Source organism: Etheostoma spectabile, chromosome 4, assembly GCF_008692095.1.
Source record: "Etheostoma spectabile isolate EspeVRDwgs_2016 chromosome 4, UIUC_Espe_1.0, whole genome shotgun sequence".
Taxonomy (NCBI): domain Eukaryota; kingdom Metazoa; phylum Chordata; class Actinopteri; order Perciformes; family Percidae; genus Etheostoma; species Etheostoma spectabile.
The window spans coordinates 20,826,092-20,843,859 of NC_045736.1; the positions used below are offsets into that span (position 1 = coordinate 20,826,092).

The following is a 17,768-nucleotide window of genomic DNA, read 5'->3' on the forward strand; positions in this document are numbered from 1 at the left end:
CAACACATTGTATGTAAACCTTTATGATTTTGTGTTACAGATACAGTAAGTGTATACGGTAACAGTGATATAAACTAAATTATTATTAATAACTTATTTTCATCTATTTTTCTGTCTGAAAATTGAGGGAGGGTGTGTATGTGTTTGTGTTTGTGGATGAGCACTGATAATATTACTGGTACAGGTGAGTCATGCAGAGCGTCAATGCAACAAACAAGACGACAGAACTGCCAAGAAAAAAAATGCAACACACTATGGCTTTAGGCAATAAAATAACATTTATTGAGATGTAACAAAATAAATAATCTGTTTTGCAACATAATAAACTGAGGTTACTAATGCTCAAGAGACAGGCAGGTGTAACTGATGCACAGCAAGCTACCTCACTGACATACTCTGGTTAAGTATACAAAAATGCATTTTTAACATGAGCCTTGTTGTCACGTGAAGTCTGAAAACATTTTAACAATTTTAAACAGGGTCATATAGACTGATTTGTAGGAGCTGCTGTATCAAGAGTCAAGCACCATGAGACTTATTTCTGTAAACCTCTGCATGTTTTTTTTCTTTTTCTAAAGCATAGAAAGTACAGTAATAGTAAGAGTAGTCACCCTAATTTACTATAAGTCTCAAAAGACAGAAGAGGGAAACTGACACAAGGTTCACCTAATTAGGACTACAGAAATCATCCCGAAAACACGCTGCCATATCTTTTCGCTACGCCTAAATAGAATCGCATTGAAAAATCGACACTTATCTCCACATTTTCTAAAAGTTCTGTGATAAATGTTTTTTAAACGTATATAGTTTTGAATGCAGTCTTGAGATGAGAGGGAAGAGCAGCTGATGATGGCAAGCATCCTCCCTGCGGAAGAGCCCTGGCGCAAGACCCTATAGTTGACGCTGAAAACCTGATGTGTAGAGAGTGGCAACTGAAAAGTTAACGGTGGACTGGAAATCAAAAAGCATTGGTGTTCTTAATATCATGTTTAGACAAGGGGTTCTCAGTACATTCTGCACATAATTTAAGAAAATGAAAAGCCTGATGTATCTTTTTTTTTTTTTACTAAACACCACATCAGCTGCTTGTGCAAAATATACAGAAAGGTGTGAGGGAGGGGATGATGAAGACCTGTGGCTCTATATCTCATAAACTTAACGAGACCTGTTAAGATTTCATGTGGGATTAGATGATGCAGCAAAAGACAAAAAGTCTCTGAGCCTCACGCCGTTTTGTCTTTACGCTCTGGGAAATCTAGAATAATGTGCCACACCTGCTTCTTTTTTGTTTTGTTTTTACTAATCCATCTACATGGACTTTATTTATCTTTAAATCATCATTTTTTTTCTGATTGTGAGGAGCTGCTGAGAATGTTATCATTTTTAGGTTGTAACTTTCTGAAAATGTAGATAAAAGTCTTCCTATTGAAACCAAATTTCAGTATGATACTGGAGTAAGTTTAGAGAGACAATTTCCAAAGTTGCAGTGCCCCCTGCTGTGTCAAGCTCATTTCTTCTAAAACAGGTGGCACTCTCATCACATGGCACTTCTCACAATACACTGTAGACTTAATTTAACAAAGTCAGGTTTGTCCTGATAAAATCAGTACATTTTCCACTATCAGCTAAAATCAGCAGGACATGTAGTCCATGTATTTAAAAAAAAAAAGTGTCTCTTCTACACATTCACTGAATTTGAATTCAAAACATTTTTGATCAACAATGTTAGTGGTCAGATGTCACTGCAGGTTTACGATGTCAGTTGCTGGTAAATTCAGATAATTACTGTATTGATTTTGAAGTCGATAAGAGTCTTCTCTTCATCAGATCAGTCAGTGTCAGTATTGCAGACTCTAAGTGAAGTTTAGTGGCAGGCCGGAGGACAGGTTGCCTGACAAAAGCTGAGCGTTTTCATTTCCCTCGATGATTAGAGTCGTCTTTGGTGATGCAAGGGCTGCTGCTCCTGCACACTGTTATCGAGCTCCGCCTCTCAACTTTACTGTCGTGGTCTGTGGAAAGATATAAAGTTTAAGATAAGACCTGATATGAAAATTCCCCTAGGAGTTACTCAAAGAACAAATGCTAGAGAAAAAAACGTAAAGTGTATAAAGAGCACTAACAGCAATTCCAGACTGAAGCAAAGTGGTATTTAGGCCATGAATGTATTTACTTAGTCTGTAACATCTACTGTAAATCTACTCTGTGCTGTGTTAATCAACTGGGAATATAAAAGGAAATAAAATACGTCTAGCTTTATGTTTTTGGCTAACACTTTGCATAACGCTTTTGCAAGATGAACAGCATATAGTTTTACAATGACTGAACAGCCAGTTATTATATTACTGAGGCAAAGGATAAATATAAGTTAGGAGTCACAGTAATCAAGATGCAACCAGTGTTTTGAGACCTTTGAATACTAGTTTGGGGAATTCAGCGAGAAATTCTCCCACTTGCAGTGAAGTCATCATGGTTTGTATGACAAACCCAAGCTGCTGAATAACAAAGTCTCCAGTAGTACAAGTTTAATTAGTTTTGGGCTGGTGATACTGTAGTGATGCAGTCAACAAATCAAGTGAACAAGACACATAAATAAAGCAAACAAAAGTTGCTGTTCATTGTGTATTCATATTGAAACAATTAACTGCGATGTGCATTCATTAGCTTCCAAGAGAAGGTGAGAATGTAAATAGTACAAAAAGTGTTTCCCAAGTCAGTGAATATTCATTTATGGATCTGCTTAATAAGAAACCCTCTGTGTCCATGTGATTTAACTGCAAGCAGTAATATAATAAGTATGAATGATTTAATTTGTGATAATACAAATTGAATAGCACATTCGATATAACATCAGTCAAAAAATACATGGGTTTGATTTGAATTCACGATGTAAATCTTAAAAAGACGATACGACGGAAGATGAGTTATGGAAGAAAACAGTGACATTGAGAGGAAGTGCAAGGAAGTTTTGATTAATGAGAGAAACAGACAAAGGAAACTTGGATGAGTGAGAAGACAAAAAAACAAGACAGAGTGAGAGAGATCGACGTCAGAGATGAAACATATGTCATTTTTTGTTATTTCCGCAGTCCTTTTGGTAGAAGTAGAAGATGTATAAAAAAGACTGTGCCATTTCCCTGCCCACAGGTTTTATTTTTACACACTGTCGCTTGGTGAGTCAATGCAACGCCCCTCCAATTACCTCCCACTACTTCGCCCCCACGCCCCATCCATCCCGCCCTTCAGCCCACGCACCTAACACACTCTGACGTCAGTCACTGCTGAGAGAGGGGGTCCGATTCTACCGCCCACAGAGTACTTCCTATCCCCCCCCCCTTCCCTCCCTCCCCGCCCCCTCATGTCTTTGCTGGCTTACTTCTCCTTGCTTCATCTCTTTGATAGGCTATCACAGCCCAGAACGACTAACTTGCCCAGATCAGTTGCTTTTTTTCTTTCCTGTGAGAAGCTGTGATGCATCAGAGAAAAAGCTACAGTAACAGGTTATTAAAGAAGTGCTACAACAGTGTAACACCCCCCCCTCTTCCTCTCTCTACCCTCCTTCTCTCACTCTTTATATTTATATATATATATATCGCTCTACACCTCCTTCTGTTTCCCCTTCTAACTTCCATCCCCTCTGATTTACAGTCTGGTGAAGTTCAGCTGTGCATGGTGGGAGGCGTCACCTCAGAGAGATTGTGACTCACTACAGTTCAAGCTGTAGAGCTATAAAATATTCATTGTTGGAAAAGGTTAGGAAAGCTGTGGCTGTCATTTCCAATTGAACCCCAACATCAACTTGCTCTCTTTGATTTCCCTCTCAAATTCCAACTTCAAGAAATAGATTGATATTTGGAGAATAAGCTTGATTGCGTTGCAGTTTATTGCTTTCCTGCTGAAAATTAAAGGCTGTACTTTTAATTTGCCACACAACCAGCTGCTTAGCTTGGCTTAGCATAAAAATTGGAAATGGGGAAACAGCTGGCCTAGCTCTGCCCAAGGGTAACAACATCTATGTTGGTTATTTATTCTCTACAGAAATGAGAGTAAAAAACTGCTTCCATCTTAGAAATAACTCAGCACATAAACCCCGGTAAAATGGCAAATTGCAATGTATTACAATTTGGTTTTTGCACACATTAAAGAAACAAGGTATTGCGTGTTAATTTGTGAATCCAGTATTTGTACTAAACTAAGCCAAGCAAATGTAGCCTGATATTTACCGCTCAAATATCAAAGCAGTATCAATCTTCTCAACAAACTCTCTGACAGAAAGTGATGAAGCGCATTTCCAAAATGTCAAACTCTTCCTTTACCTGAACAGAGTTGGACAACATTGCATAATAGACTTTTATTCTGTGTTCATTATTAAGCACATATTTTTAAGTCATTATTGGAAAAGTCACCTGTAGAGTGATTTTGTTCTGACCCTAGGCTGATCTTGCCAGCCCGATCATGTGACACCATCCGAGCCAATCGCAGCCCTTCATCCATTAGTGTTTGCTGTATGAGATGGCGACTCCAGTTGGCAGGGTTGGACGTGTCGGTGTGGGGACGGGGGGATGGAGACTGGTTGCACTGTGATCCAATATCTAACAGGACAGACAGATTTGAGTGTAAATGTTGTTGCTAAATTCTTATAGAAACAGACCGAATGTCTGGAGTAGAAATCATCTGAAGACCAGTTCACAGGTCAGATTAAAATAAAATAAAAAACCTTTACCATGCGATACACTGTCGAGGCTTTCTGCAGATAAGCTGTCATCATCTGCCCTCTGCGTCAAACCCTCTGAGCCTTCCACTCCGAGAAATGATGGCACACTCTCAGGCATGATGACCTTAAACGTATTACTGTTAATTTAGTGCTAATGGCCCACTTTAAACTACTGATAAGTGACCTGAACTTTGGCTACGTTTACACACAACGTTGCGTATTAGAATTACGCATTCATCTATAATAAGTCACACTGAATATTGTTTACTGGCAGCAGCGCTCCTCTAAAAAAACTCACCTCATGTCTCGCTCTCTTCTGGCACAGTACACTATTCTCGTCAGTATTTGTCCTGCAGGAGGAAAACAGTCGAGCCAATTGAACATTAAAATTTGTTCTTGACCTCGGGAACAAGTAATTTGACAATAATAAATCTTGACTTAAGGTCCACTTTAGAGTCATTTTTGGAGAGCTTTCAATGGCAATGTCTTTCTTAGTATATTAATTTGAAGGTTTAAAAGAAAAGCTAAAAATTATTCAAGACCTTCTTTTGTCAAATTAAGCCTAGTGTTTTTAAGGCCATAAGATACAGCAAGAGACAAAAAGTCACACCGAATACAAGTTAATAATTCAACTTATGAAATGACCTGGAGCATAAGTTTAATTGCACTTTTCCAATAAACTATGTATTTATCTGAATCATGTGTATGCAAATATATTTTGGGATGTATGTTGTAAATATTTGAATGCCATGTGGTAATGAACACAAGGGGAACGTTTGTCATAGAACTTGTGTATTTGGACTTTATTGTTTGACAAAAGAAATATATACAAATTAAATAATATCTGGAATTAAGACGCTGTTAAAAAGGCCATTTCACACACTAAATCTAATATGTTATAATAATTTCATTAGTGCTTTGTTTTAACGTTCTGCCATTAAGTCATTATGAGGAAAAACTGATTAAAAAAAAACCTGCTGGTATTTACTTTCATAGCTTTGAGATTATATTACTGTTTTGTGCAAGTTAACAAACATAGACAGGATTCATGTATTCCTGTGTGGCTTCAAAGTAAGCTCATTATACTAACACTGCAGAGGTTGAAGTTTAATTCCAACTGTGGTCTGAACCAGGTTCATTGAGAAAATGGATGTTCTGGTGGGAAGACGAATCATAAGTGTTTTTGTCCAGCTAGTAATTGTATTTATTTCACATGTGATGCTACTCTACCTTGAATGTATTTTAGGAATTGTCGTGTTGCTGTGCATGGGGCTGGACTTAAATTTAAATTATTTTCTTGATTTTCTAACAGATGTTTGTCAAGATAGAGAAGCAATCAAGCCACTGCAGGTGTCAGGTGTGTTGTTGACTGGTTGCTGGCTAACAGATTGCTCTTCTTCATAGGCAGCGCCCCATACCTTGCATGCTTTAGTGTGGAGGTGTAGGCACATTTTCTCGCCACCTGCCGAGCCAAAGAAAAGAGCTCCACCCGTCTCAGCAAAAGGGCATTGTCGCGCATACAGAACTGGGCTGCAGCTTCATTGATGATCAACTGAGGAGGAAAAGCACTAAGTGAAGAAGGGACAACCACTGAAAATATCATGCAGACAATAACATAATCACTTTTTACATCTTACAGCTGCCCTCTGGATTGCAATGTGAACTTTAGCAACAGACTATTGTATGAAACATGATGTGATACATTCAAAACTTCCTCATTGCTCTTGTCTTTGGTGCTTTTACCTCATGATGTGTGAGCTGCTTCCCCTCTCTCCTCTTGGAGTCAAAGCGTCCATAGATAAGACTGTACTTTCGGATTTCTTCTTCTTTGCTTACATCTTGGGACCCCATTTTGAAGATGTGTCCCACAGTCTTTGCCATCTTCTTGTTCATCCTAAGCAGAGTTTTCCACTCTGTAGGATCCGACCTGGGCAGGGTCCTGAGGAGCCTCTCCACACTCTCCACCACAGCCCTTGCGGTCTCCCCATCCAGCTGTCCTCCGGGCCAGGCTGACAGGGCCGACGAGGCAAGAGAAACAGAGGGGCTAGGAGATGTGGAGGGACCTGGCGGACATGGTGACAGCAGAGGTGGGCTCGGGGGCTCCTCGTCTATTCCAGATGCCCCATCAGGCTCTGGGCTGAGCCAGTGTGGGTCCATGGGGGACAGTTTTTCCCTGTAGTGTGTGTCTGGTGGCTGTGGGGAGGCCTGGGAGCAAGGGCTTCTTGGACTCCCACTGTGCATTGGAGTAAGACACGCCCGATCTTCCCTTTCGCACGGTGACTCCGGCTGCCCGTTGCTCAAAGACTTCCTGGGCCCGCCTGCTGATCCACCAGTGCCAGTCCCCTCCACTTTGAACAGTGGGATGCCCCCGAGAGGAACGTTAGAGACAGGCTGGCTGAAAAGGGCAGGGTTTGCTGCCCAGTCTCGGAGAGCTTTCTGGAGCCTACGCACATGCAGTGGCTTGGTGGCCATGCCAACTAGAGCCATGATCTCCAGAAACTCCTCCTCGGCTGCCTCACAGAGCTGCTGCACATCGTCACCACCCTGCTGGATGAAGGTTTCATAATAGGCCAGCAGGTTGGCCCTCTGCAGCACCCGATAGAGCTGCAGCTCCCCAAGTGTGCGTGGCAGAGACATGGCACACAGCTGTGGAAAGTTTAGGAGAAAGGAAAGACATGAACCTGTAGGTGGAGAAATCCTGTACAAGTTTTTTATTATGTTTTTTATTATTATTAAATTAGGCTTATTTATTGTTAATGTCATTTGGACTCTATTTAGTAGGCTACCTGTTCCACACTCTTTTATCTTCATGAAACATTAATACAAAAAAGATAAATATAGGAACTTTTCATGCTTCGGAAATGAATAGTTTCCTCCATATGCATAACTATTTTGACCTTGTAGCGCTTATGACTGATGGTGAAGTACACATGAACCTCTCTTACCTCCTTTAGTCAGGTAGACTAATGTGCAGAAACGGGAAAATAGTAAGGTGTGTCTCCAAACCACCGATGTCACAGGTCGGTAGGCTACTCCCGCAGTGAAACTGATAAAGAAATACAAACACATTTCGGTTGATCAATTAAACAAAATCACGTTACATGTCAGACGATCAGACTAAAGTAGAAACACTTGGATTGGCTCCTGCTAAAATAAAACCACCAACTGGAGGCAATTAATTAGCCTAGGCTAGTCTATCCGTGAGCCAGATGTTCGCAGAAAACTCCTTCCTCAGATACACATCGCAGTCGTTATCCTATTCGTTGCTTACCCTGTTACCTATATCGCCGAAAGCTTTCCCGGATTGGCGTAGTAAATCCCCTTTGAGTATCGTACCTCGTCTGAAATCTCTGGCAGAAATCTTCCTCCGGCGCAGCGTATTGGTTGCTGGCTGCCCTGTCTGTGTGGGCTGGAGAATGACGGGGGCGGACTGCAGCACGCCATCTGACCGAAAAAGAGTCTTCCTCTCCCGGTAGAGAGGCGGCTTTCAAATTGGAGATGTGGGTGGTGGTGGTGGGAGCTTGAAATTAACCCTCTGCGTCTTCAATATTTGTTTTTTACGCAGAAGCCAGGTGGGGGTTCCCTTAAGTTTCGCAATGTGAAAGACCCCTAAACAACCAGTGGTCAAGAAAACTATAGCCTAAACAGATGTGACAGATGTGGATTTTTACTGGGCAGTTCTTATAGGAGGTGGGTGGTTGTTAATTATTAAGAAAGTAGGCTACAGTTGAAACGCATTTGCTCCCTCCACTACTTTTTGTTTTAATGCTCGTATTTCTTTGTAAATATATAGGCTACGGCCTAATTCTCCCAAATAGCCTTTCACCAACAATATCGATGAATCTCACGTGCTGTTTAATAGCTCTAAGTTTATGCCCATAGCCATTCAGGATCACCATCTGCAAACATTACTGTTTCAAAGTGTTTTATGTAAGCATAGCCATTGCCCAATAAGCCTACTGGGGAGTAACTTTGGTTAAAAAAGTCCCAAAAATGTTTTCTTTTTTAATCCAATTTCCTGCATTTCTACATAAATGTGGGAATTATGATGATACAAAATCCATGAAATAATCAGGTTGCTCGTAATTATAGATCACTCCAGAAAATAATAGTGGGCATGTCCCCCCTGTTACGCCCTAGGGCCTACTGCACTGCAAATACCGGAATCCCATCATCCTGGACCTTTAATTCATGTATTTGCTACATGATATTCCCATGGGTTTACAGCAGGGCTCATTATCATCATGATATTTGCCTAAAGTGCCACAACACACACAGTGACCAAATGTGGAGTAGGATATTAATTGGACACATGTTCTTCACTTGCAGTTTCAGGGTTGCCAGGTGTCCAGTTTCAATAACTGTAAAATGAGTTGGAAGTCAACTAAATCAACTGGAGAAAATGTCGTAGTCTTTGCCTTCCAAAAGGTTGCATTGGGTTCAGTGAGTATAATTGACATTGGGCAATGGAGTTGAACAAAAACTGGTGTAATGTTTGATCTATATGTTTGTTTGTGAAAACCTCACTGATTTCTACACAAATTGGTCAATATAGAGGCAGGTGAGCATGGCGTTTTCCAATCGTTGGACGAAAGGAAGGGTTTAACTTTTACAAAGGTCCTGGAAAAAGTAAGATTGGGAAAGTGATTTCTCTGCCATTTTTAATGGTCCTCACATTGCACATTGGGACATTATCATGTGAAAACAAGCAAAGGCCTTCCTCAACCAGTTGTCACAAAGTTGGAAGCACACTAATGTCTTAAATGTTATTTAAATATAATTTGTAGAATTAAAAATGTTCCTTAAGTTAAACTAATGGACCTTGCCACCAAACAGAATTGATAGGCTTGCCAAAATGCTTTTGGTAATGTTGCGTATGGGTATTAGCCTACTGAAGCATCCTGAGGGGAATTATTATTATTATTATTATTATTATTTTTATTTTTTTTTTACAATATATTAAAAGGGTAAAGGGCTGTGGTAAACGGTATATGTTATTTAACAGGATGGATAGAGTGAACCAAGATAATACTTCACTACTTTTTATCAAGGAAAATATATTAAAATAAATTAAAGGTTTATTTTTAATTGTCAGCTACACCAACAAATGATGGATGGCAGTAGTGGTCATCTGAGTTGTTTGCCAACAGTCAGAAAACAATGCCGAAGAAGAAAAAGGGGGAGGAGGAAGAAGAAACGGGAAGTAAGTAGGAAAAGGAGCAGGAGAAGAAGAAGTGGCTTAAAAAAAACAACACGGACACTTGGCTGTCTGTTAACAAACAAGGTTACACAATTAAATGAGAGGTATATATGACATCTAGTTTGTTTTAATGCAAAAATGATTTGCATTCTTACTGGGCTCGTCCGGTGTCCAAAACATGCCTTAGCTTTCTCGTCAAAGCCCACAGGAAGGGAAACCGTATTAGCGAGTCCAGCTTGCTGCTGTTATTAGCCAACAGTTATTATCGTTAGCTGCTCGGTGGGCTGTTAGTTAGCTAGCTTAAGACGTTAATAACGGTTTGCTGCTGTGCTGTCGTTTAATCTTCCTTGGAGACCTTATTTAGTCGAAATGTTGTCAGGTTAGCCAGCCAGAGGCAAGCTAATTTTAGCCCCAGTTGGTCTGTCTGTCTTCTTGTTGGCTGGCTGCTTCTTCTATGCTAACACTGGCTGTCTGCTAACGTTAGCCGCCTTTAAAATATTTGGTCATGATGTTATCGAAGTTTAATTAATATTAAAAGAGTCTGTCAGACAAGATTGACCGGTTTATAATAGCCCAGCTGTTTGATTTTTTATCGGTGCCAAACGTTTGTTCGTGCAGCTAGCTAGTTTCTAGAAACACCGTGTTCCTCTTTGACTTAATTAGCAAACAACATAATTAGTATAAAGTTAGTTAACTGACTGTAATCTGTGTTGCACTATTATACGTGTAAATCAAGTTTGAGTTTCTTGATATAGCTATGTTCACTTAACAAGTAGCTACATTAATGTCACGTGTAACGTTGAGAAAGTTGGCTACATGACTCATTCGTTTTTAGTTTATTTGTTCAGGAAAAGCTTCTCCAAAACCGTGTTGTTATAAGTCATGGTGACATATGTGGTCGTCGCAAAACATTTAACTCCACATTATCTCCCCTTCATACTGGTTGCAGCAGGTGTAAGGTAAAAAACAAATCACTGACTTATTTCTGTGAGCGTTTTATCTGTCAGTTTGCTTTTTTAAATGTTAAGCCTGTAGCAGGTCAGAAGATAGTGAAAATGCATGTCACAGTTGACCAGAGCACAAGGTGACGTCTCTGTCTTGTTTTGTTTGACCAGCAGTTAAAGCCCAAAGATATTTAGTAGTTACACGATGAGATAAAACAGGGAACCAGGGAATGTTTGACATTTTTTTCAAATGTTTTTTGTTTGAAAAGTAACTTAAAGAATTAATTACATTTATTATTTTTGGCTATTCATTTTCATTTGATCAACCATTCATTAGGTGATTAATTGTTTCAGCTCTGCTGCTCTATATGGTGTGCAGTATGGGTAACATCTTTTATTGTGGTATGTGTAATTTCATATTGCCAGATTCATATGCACTGCAATACAATATATATATATATATTGTATTACAGTATATGTATTACAGTAAAAAATATTTTTTTATGATTTAAGAAACAGTCAAGATTTCAGTGTCTGTTGTGAAATATCAAAAAAAAATTGACTTTATCAAATTGATGCAAAGCCCGGACTTCCACAATGGTCTTATACACCCAGAGATGTTAAAAGTGTAGTTACCGTGGTTTAAACAATACGGCAAAGTGATTGATTAATGGTTGAAACATATATCATCATAGTGGCCACCCCTTTGTTTTAGTTTTGGGAGCGTTTAAAATCTTTAATATAAATGACTACTAATAGAAGCATATTTCTCACTTAAATCTGCTTATCCACAATGTGGGTGTAAGATGAACTCTATGTGTTGTTGCTTTTCAGATAACAACCTGATGCATGATGTGAGGTGTGTAAAAACCTTTTGACACCTGGAAGTGGCTGTTGATATGGTGGACCTGAGACTGACCCCCAGGAGCCCCCAGTCTCACTTTTATAATGAGAGCCTGGGGAAAATGTTGCCACAGATTATGGATCTAGGATATAATTTCCCATGAGATTACAATTTCTCAGCGCTTCAATCAAACAGCTGTAAACAACATGGAGAGAGAAGCAGCTCAGAAGGAAATGGATTGGGTTACTGACACCGATGAGGACATCCCTGATGGTGATTCCATCTTAGGGACACAGACTAGTCAGTGGGAGGCCAGACCCATTGACGATGAATGTGAGCAGGACAAAACAGACAAATCTCAGGACACCCCAAATCCAGCCATTCCACAAGCCTATGGTGTTGGCAAAGCAGAGTATTGTGGATCTACAGAGGCCAAAGAGGATACTGAGGAGGCTTCAGATGGGTTTGAGCATGATGACATTGCAGATCATGAGAACTCGCATGTTATAAATCAAGAAGAGGATGAAGCTGCAAAGGAGCAGCACATGAATGGGGAGTCTGGTTGGAGGAACGTGGGACCTGGGCGGAGATGCAGATTCAGGAGCAGTGGGTCGGTTTCAGAGCAGAGCGGTCAAAGTGCTTTTTCCTCCATTCAAAAAGGTAATGTTATGTCAAGTGGTGGTCGGCACAAGCAGACCCGTAGACGTAACCACCACCACCATCAGCAGAACCGAGGCCGCAGGCGGACAGGCAACCAGCTTGTCCTAGCTTTCAAGGAGATGCTGTCAGAGTCTCTGAGCTTCTGGTGCATCTCCTGCGTCCACATGATGATTGAGATTATTGTCACATTAACTCACAATTGTGGAGTTGGTGTGGAGGCTGGAGGGGTGAAACTTTACAACTTTGGGCAGCAGCTCTTTGTGAAGATCACAGATACAGCAGGAATGAAGGCGGATGCTAGTCGGATTCTGAAATGGACAAAATGTGCAGGAACAGACCTGGTGGATAAAATTGTTCGGTTAGTAAAGTGGGTGAAGACAGCTGCCTTAACGTTTTTGAGACTTTTCTGTGCTTTGGTTATTCTCGGTTCCCAGTGGGCAAAGGGTGCGTTGGTTCGCCTTGGCGGAGAGAAGGGAAAACGCTATTGGACAACTTTTCAGGAGTCAAGGTTTTGGAAGAGGGTTTTGTCCCTGCTGGAGACAATCCGAGCCAGGTTTAGGAGGCATGACCATGTACCCCCGTCCAGCCCTGACTCTCCCGGCAGGGCAGGGAGAAGCCAGCCAGGCCAGGAGCTGGAGAGACTGCTGGCCTTGGCTGAGGTACCAGAGGACGAGCTTGACCCCTTTACGGTGCTGGGTGTGGAGGTGCATGCTACTGAGGCTGAACTGAAGAAGGCCTACAGACAGCTGGCTGTCCAGGTGTGTGAGAAGTGCCTGTGTCTGAGTGAAAAATACAGCTATTGCATTAATGACTAACAAATTGTACTGGAGGCAGAGTTTTTCTCCTTTACTCATATATAACCTTTTCCTCTGTCCCTTCTTCTTTAGGTCCATCCAGACAAAAATAAACACCCCCGAGCTGGAGAGGCGTTCAAAGTACTGAGGGCTGCCTGGGATATTGTCAGTAACCCAGAGACACGACGAGAGTATGAGTTGTGAGTACACAGAAAAAAGTAGTTCTCACAGGACATATAATTCACAAGCAAAATAAAACTAAAAACAACTTGAAGTATGTTAAAAAAAACATTTATTTTGTGGCCTTTTTTAAAAATAATCTTTTTTTCCCGTTACATTAATATTATAATCATTTGTTTTTTTCTGCAGTTGTAAAGTTCTGTCATCAGTTTGGTAGAATTGATAATTTTTGTCATTGTCCTTTTCAAGTTTACTACAATGTCTATATATAAAAATAGTGATTGACTGCAGCTATCCAAGGTCTGTAGTTTTAAGATGAACGGTGTTTTCCTCTGAAATAATTAAATTGTACAGTGATTAAGAGTGAGGTTGACTCCTTAGCCCTGTTATGTTTACGTATCACCAACCTGTCTGTTGCTTTCCCGTGCAGGAAGCGTATGGCAGCAACCGAGCTCTCAAAGTCCATGAACGAGTTTCTCACTAAACTGCAGGATGACCTGAAGGAAGCCATGAACACCATGATGTGTACCAAGTGTGAAGGCAAACACAAGTACGTCGCTACACATCCAATATCAACGCAATCCGTGTCAAACATTTCCTCAGATTGGAGTTAAACATTATGTATTACACACAACGGAATCACGTCTGATGTAGTAGTACAGTTGGTGTTTCCTTTGTGACCTTTGTGTCTGTGCAGGCGGTTCGAGATGGATCGTGAACCTGCTGAGGCCCGCTTCTGTGCTGAGTGTAACCGCTGCCATAGTGCTGAGGAGGGGGACCTGTGGGCCGAGTCCAGCATGTTGGGTCTACGGATCACATACTTTGCATGTATGGATGGCAAAGTGTATGACATTACAGGTGAATGTCAGGTTTTTCTGAAGATGACCTGCTCCCCTCGTCAGTAGCTGAACAGTAATACATGGTGTAGTTTGCATGAGATCATATATTACCAGTATCCAGTCCACTCAGCGCTTGGCTTTGCAGGTCATAGAACAGCTTCAGTGCAAAATTTAACCGTATTTATTTGTATATGTAAGCTGTTGTCATGCTGTCATGTTTCAGAGTGGGCAGGTTGTCAAAGAATAGGCATTTCTCCTGACACGCACCGTGTGCCCTATCACATCTCTTTTGGTTCAAAGAACAACAGCAACTCCACACGACACAGGTACGTCCCTTCAAGGGTTTGTTTGTTTTTGGCTTCGTGCCACTAAATCATGTACTACTTCCTCCTCCTTTTATTGAGGCCTCAATTTAGCCTCATCACTGATTTTAGTAGATAGTTTCATAAGTTACAAATCTGGATTTCCAGATGTCCAGATGTTCCAGATATTTACATATCTGGAACATCTGCCGTAGTTCTGCTGTTTGAAAATATGAACCAGTGGGAGACTCAGGAGTCCTTTTATAAATGTGGTGCTATGACAATGTAAAGTGTTGCCGTATATGATTTCTCAACTGCTAAAACGTGAATAGGACACAGTTAACAGTTTAACCAGACAACTCGTATACAACTTGACAAATTAATTAAAACATGGAACTATAACAACTTAATTTTTTCCATCTTCTTTCATTTGTTTTTCTGTCTCTGCTCACAAAACACTTTACACTGTGATTGATCCTAATGTGTGTGTGGTGCATCGTTGTGACACTGACGTTAATGAAAAATAAACCTATACGCTTTGGATTTTCAATATAGTTTATGTAGATTATCATCCCAACCCTAGTGCTCTTTACAATTAGACATCATTTATTATGCTTATGCTGTTGCCACATGACCATCTGTAGAAGCCAAAAATAACTTAATAATAACTTAATCACTTAAGGCTCAAAAGATCTCTGAACTTTCAAACTTTCAGGACACCCTCAGAGCACGCCACGAGTCCGACCAACCCTGCAGATTTGCAGGACTTCTTCAATCGCATCTTCAAGGGAGGACCTCCTAACGACATGACTGCCAATGGGGGATTCTTCCCCTCAGGTCCCCCCCATCAGCAACCCTCTGGTGCTGGAGCGCCCCCATTCTCCCCTCCCCCGAGCCAGACAGGTTTCTACATGCCCGGGGGTCAGCGGCCAGAATCCAGTGAGACATGGGCTGAAAGTGGCAAACCCCCCAGAAGGAGGAAGAAGGTCCGCAAACCCTTCCAGAGGTGAAGTCCGTTGACCTCTCAGTGTATCAACATAGCAACACAGGGACAGAATAAATAATGGCCATGCTTGTCTCTCGGCTCCCTTTCGGCCTGCCAAGATCTGAACTCAAGATAATTCATGTGGTTTAAGGTCAGCTGAGCCAGAGGTGTGAGAGAGACTGGCTCATTAAGAGGAGCCTGTTGACTCAACAAGTATTGGAGGAGGGTTGAAGAGGTGATGGTGCTTTACCTCTCATTTCACCTTATTGTTTTGTTGGTCTTCAAGACGACTGTAACCTTGGCATTGAAATCCTTATTGGGATGCTGTAATGAAATGTTTTCCTTTCATAATTTCCTGCCAAATCCTGCAAAGCATGATTTATTCACCTGAGTTTTAACACTTTTGTTTTTAATGTTTTCTATAAGGCAAGTTGGAACAGAGTGACACTTGAAGTAAGAGGATCACTATAATTAACACAAAGAAGATAATGATCTGGGTGACTTCACTGTGTTAGTGTTTACTCGTTTTAGATCTGCACCTCGTTCGCCATATTTAAAGAATGATTTGAAACCATTTAAACCCAACACATCTAAACGGAATCAGAAAAAAGAGAAGAAATTGTCAACACGTATGCAGTAGTGCACTAAAGGTTCAATTTCAGTGGTTAGAGAAACTAAACAAATCCTTTCAAAGTTATTACTGTTATAATGATGTAAAATCTGGACCAGAATAATTGAAAACAATAAGAGTGTTTTTGTTCTGAGAACGGTTTCAAACTTGTTAAATCTGCCTGCTGTTGGTTTCAGCTCCAGATTGATGTTATTATTGGGGTTTAAATCTAACAGTTAGTTCAGTTAGGTTTCTGTAATAAGTAGCTGAACTGCTTTGATAAATTCTCCAAACTTTAAAAGTGACACGTTGACATTTTGAAATATGGATATTTTTCTTCGCCAGCGAGGAACTGTTTTGATGTCCACATACAACTGATCTACACCGCCCCCTGTCGATTGACTCTGTAACCACACCAATTTAAAACACTTATTCACAAAGCTTAACAGTCATTTGACATCATAAAGTTTGATAATTTACATATACGAAAGCAAGCCCAACTGGCACAAAACTTGAATGCTGTTAAATCAAAATTTTTACTTTAATTAGTTCATTGCCGACTAAAAAACCTTATGTGTTTGAAATATGTTAGTTTCATTTAGTTGATTTGCATAGTCGTTAATGCTGCTGCTGAAAAGTGAACGTTCCAGTCGTCTACATTTAAACACTGTGTGGATCAGGGTCTCACTTGTTAAGTACCATTTTATGCCAACAAAGACGTTTGGGAGCATGTTAAGCCATGTCTTCTACATCACGGATCTGTCATGACTCACCAATTAAAGAAATGAGTCATGTGACTCTTAACTATTTGCAGATATAAACTGGTGAATTCTTCTGGTTAATACTTCCACCTGGCTGTGATTCAGCTTTCAAAATGTCAGTCACAGAAACTCTAAAGCTAAGCAACAGATTCCCCTGTGTAACTAAACAACATAAAGGGGTCCGAAAAAATGATAATTGGTTGTATTTGGGTTTTTGTTTGTTGACGTAGTTCTTGCATAGAAATAATTTAATGTTCGTAAGTTAAGAAAACAGCTGGTATCATTTACAGTGTGAGAGTGTAGCGAAATGGCAATGTGTAATAAGGCATTTGATAAAGGCTATTTTTTTTTTATATTGGCAGTTGATGAAAAGTACCATGTTCAATGTTTTTTGTGTTAATTTGCACACCCACAACTGTAACAACATCAGAAGGATCTTGAACAGTCATCAGTGATTTAGTCTAACCAGACTCCTGCAGCTGTGTAGGAGGTGTAGCTCCCTCAGCTAACAGCTCATTTGCAATTAAGATTATTTTTTGGTAGAAACTGAATGTTAAAGGAGTGAGAAAAATTGTGAAGAAAACAACAAAACACAATTAAGTCCACGTCCGTCACTTTGGAAAACCCAAATATCAGATTTATCTTCTGGCATTGTACTTCATAATGCAAGTTTTTCTGGTAGCTTGAAAAGATGAACCTTTGGTGCAAATGTTTGAGCTCATTGCAGCCAGTCATTAAGTTTGCCATGTTTCTTTTTATGTTTCATGTTGCTTTTCTCATGTATGCATTTGACCAGTTTCCCAGAAATGGTTTGAGTTGTCAACTAAAAAGGCCCTTTTAAATGAAACAAAGTCAAAATGTGAAAATAATTCTGGATTTATTTTCATTCTGGTGAAAAAATAATTTAATAGTATAAAGGAAGGTTCAGACTGAACTGT

General features: G+C 40.3%; 2 protein-coding genes across 11 annotated transcripts; one reads left to right on the plus strand and one right to left on the minus strand.

Moving 5' to 3' along the window:
• Window positions 1-259: 259 nt before the first annotated feature.
• nab2 (NGFI-A binding protein 2 (EGR1 binding protein 2)) lies at window positions 260-10,147 on the minus strand. Of its 10 annotated transcripts, none has more exons than XM_032514603.1 (8): window positions 10,067-10,147; window positions 7,657-7,757; window positions 6,455-7,392; window positions 6,130-6,263; window positions 5,010-5,061; window positions 4,721-4,835; window positions 4,404-4,589; window positions 260-2,009 (listed from the first exon to the last, which is right to left on the minus strand). In XM_032514603.1, the coding sequence occupies exons 3-8, from the start codon at window positions 7,346-7,348 to the stop codon at window positions 1,912-1,914; spliced, it is 1,479 nt and encodes a 492-aa protein (XP_032370494.1). In that variant the 5' UTR covers window positions 7,349-7,392; window positions 7,657-7,757; window positions 10,067-10,147; the 3' UTR covers window positions 260-1,911. The 10 variants fall into 10 exon arrangements, with proteins under 10 accessions (XP_032370494.1, XP_032370489.1, XP_032370490.1 ...); XM_032514598.1 differs by having other exon boundaries at window positions 6,455-7,357; window positions 7,648-7,757; window positions 10,067-10,145; XM_032514599.1 differs by lacking the exon at window positions 10,067-10,147 and adding an exon at window positions 7,991-8,299 and having other exon boundaries at window positions 6,455-7,357.
• On the plus strand, window positions 9,885-17,691 carry dnajc14 (DnaJ (Hsp40) homolog, subfamily C, member 14). The gene is made up of 7 exons (XM_032514592.1): window positions 9,885-10,015; window positions 11,690-13,117; window positions 13,247-13,353; window positions 13,764-13,883; window positions 14,031-14,191; window positions 14,396-14,498; window positions 15,190-17,691. The coding sequence occupies exons 2-7, from the start codon at window positions 11,906-11,908 to the stop codon at window positions 15,482-15,484; spliced, it is 1,998 nt and encodes a 665-aa protein (XP_032370483.1). The 5' UTR covers window positions 9,885-10,015; window positions 11,690-11,905; the 3' UTR covers window positions 15,485-17,691.
• The last annotated feature ends 77 nt before the right edge of the window (window positions 17,692-17,768 follow it).

What these genes read in the sequence shown, in the direction of transcription:
- nab2 (XM_032514594.1), bottom strand. Translation starts at nt 7,780, where the DNA reads ATGTGTTTGTATTTCTTTATCAGTTTCACTGCGGGAGTAGCCTACCGA. An exon ending in AGTCTACCTGACTAAAGGAG is followed by an intron (nt 7,393 to 7,656) that starts GTAAGAGAGGTT and finishes CTCCACCTACAG; the next exon opens with GTTCATGTCTTTCCTTTCTC. An exon ending in AGCAGCTCACACATCATGAG is followed by an intron (nt 6,264 to 6,454) that starts GTAAAAGCACCA and finishes TTTCCTCCTCAG; the next exon opens with TTGATCATCAATGAAGCTGC.
- dnajc14 (XM_032514592.1), top strand. Translation starts at nt 11,906, where the DNA reads ATGGAGAGAGAAGCAGCTCAGAAGGAAATGGATTGGGTTACTGACACC. An exon ending in ACACGACGAGAGTATGAGTT is followed by an intron (nt 13,354 to 13,763) that starts GTGAGTACACAG and finishes TTTCCCGTGCAG; the next exon opens with GAAGCGTATGGCAGCAACCG. An exon ending in AGCAACTCCACACGACACAG is followed by an intron (nt 14,499 to 15,189) that starts GTACGTCCCTTC and finishes TCAAACTTTCAG; the next exon opens with GACACCCTCAGAGCACGCCA.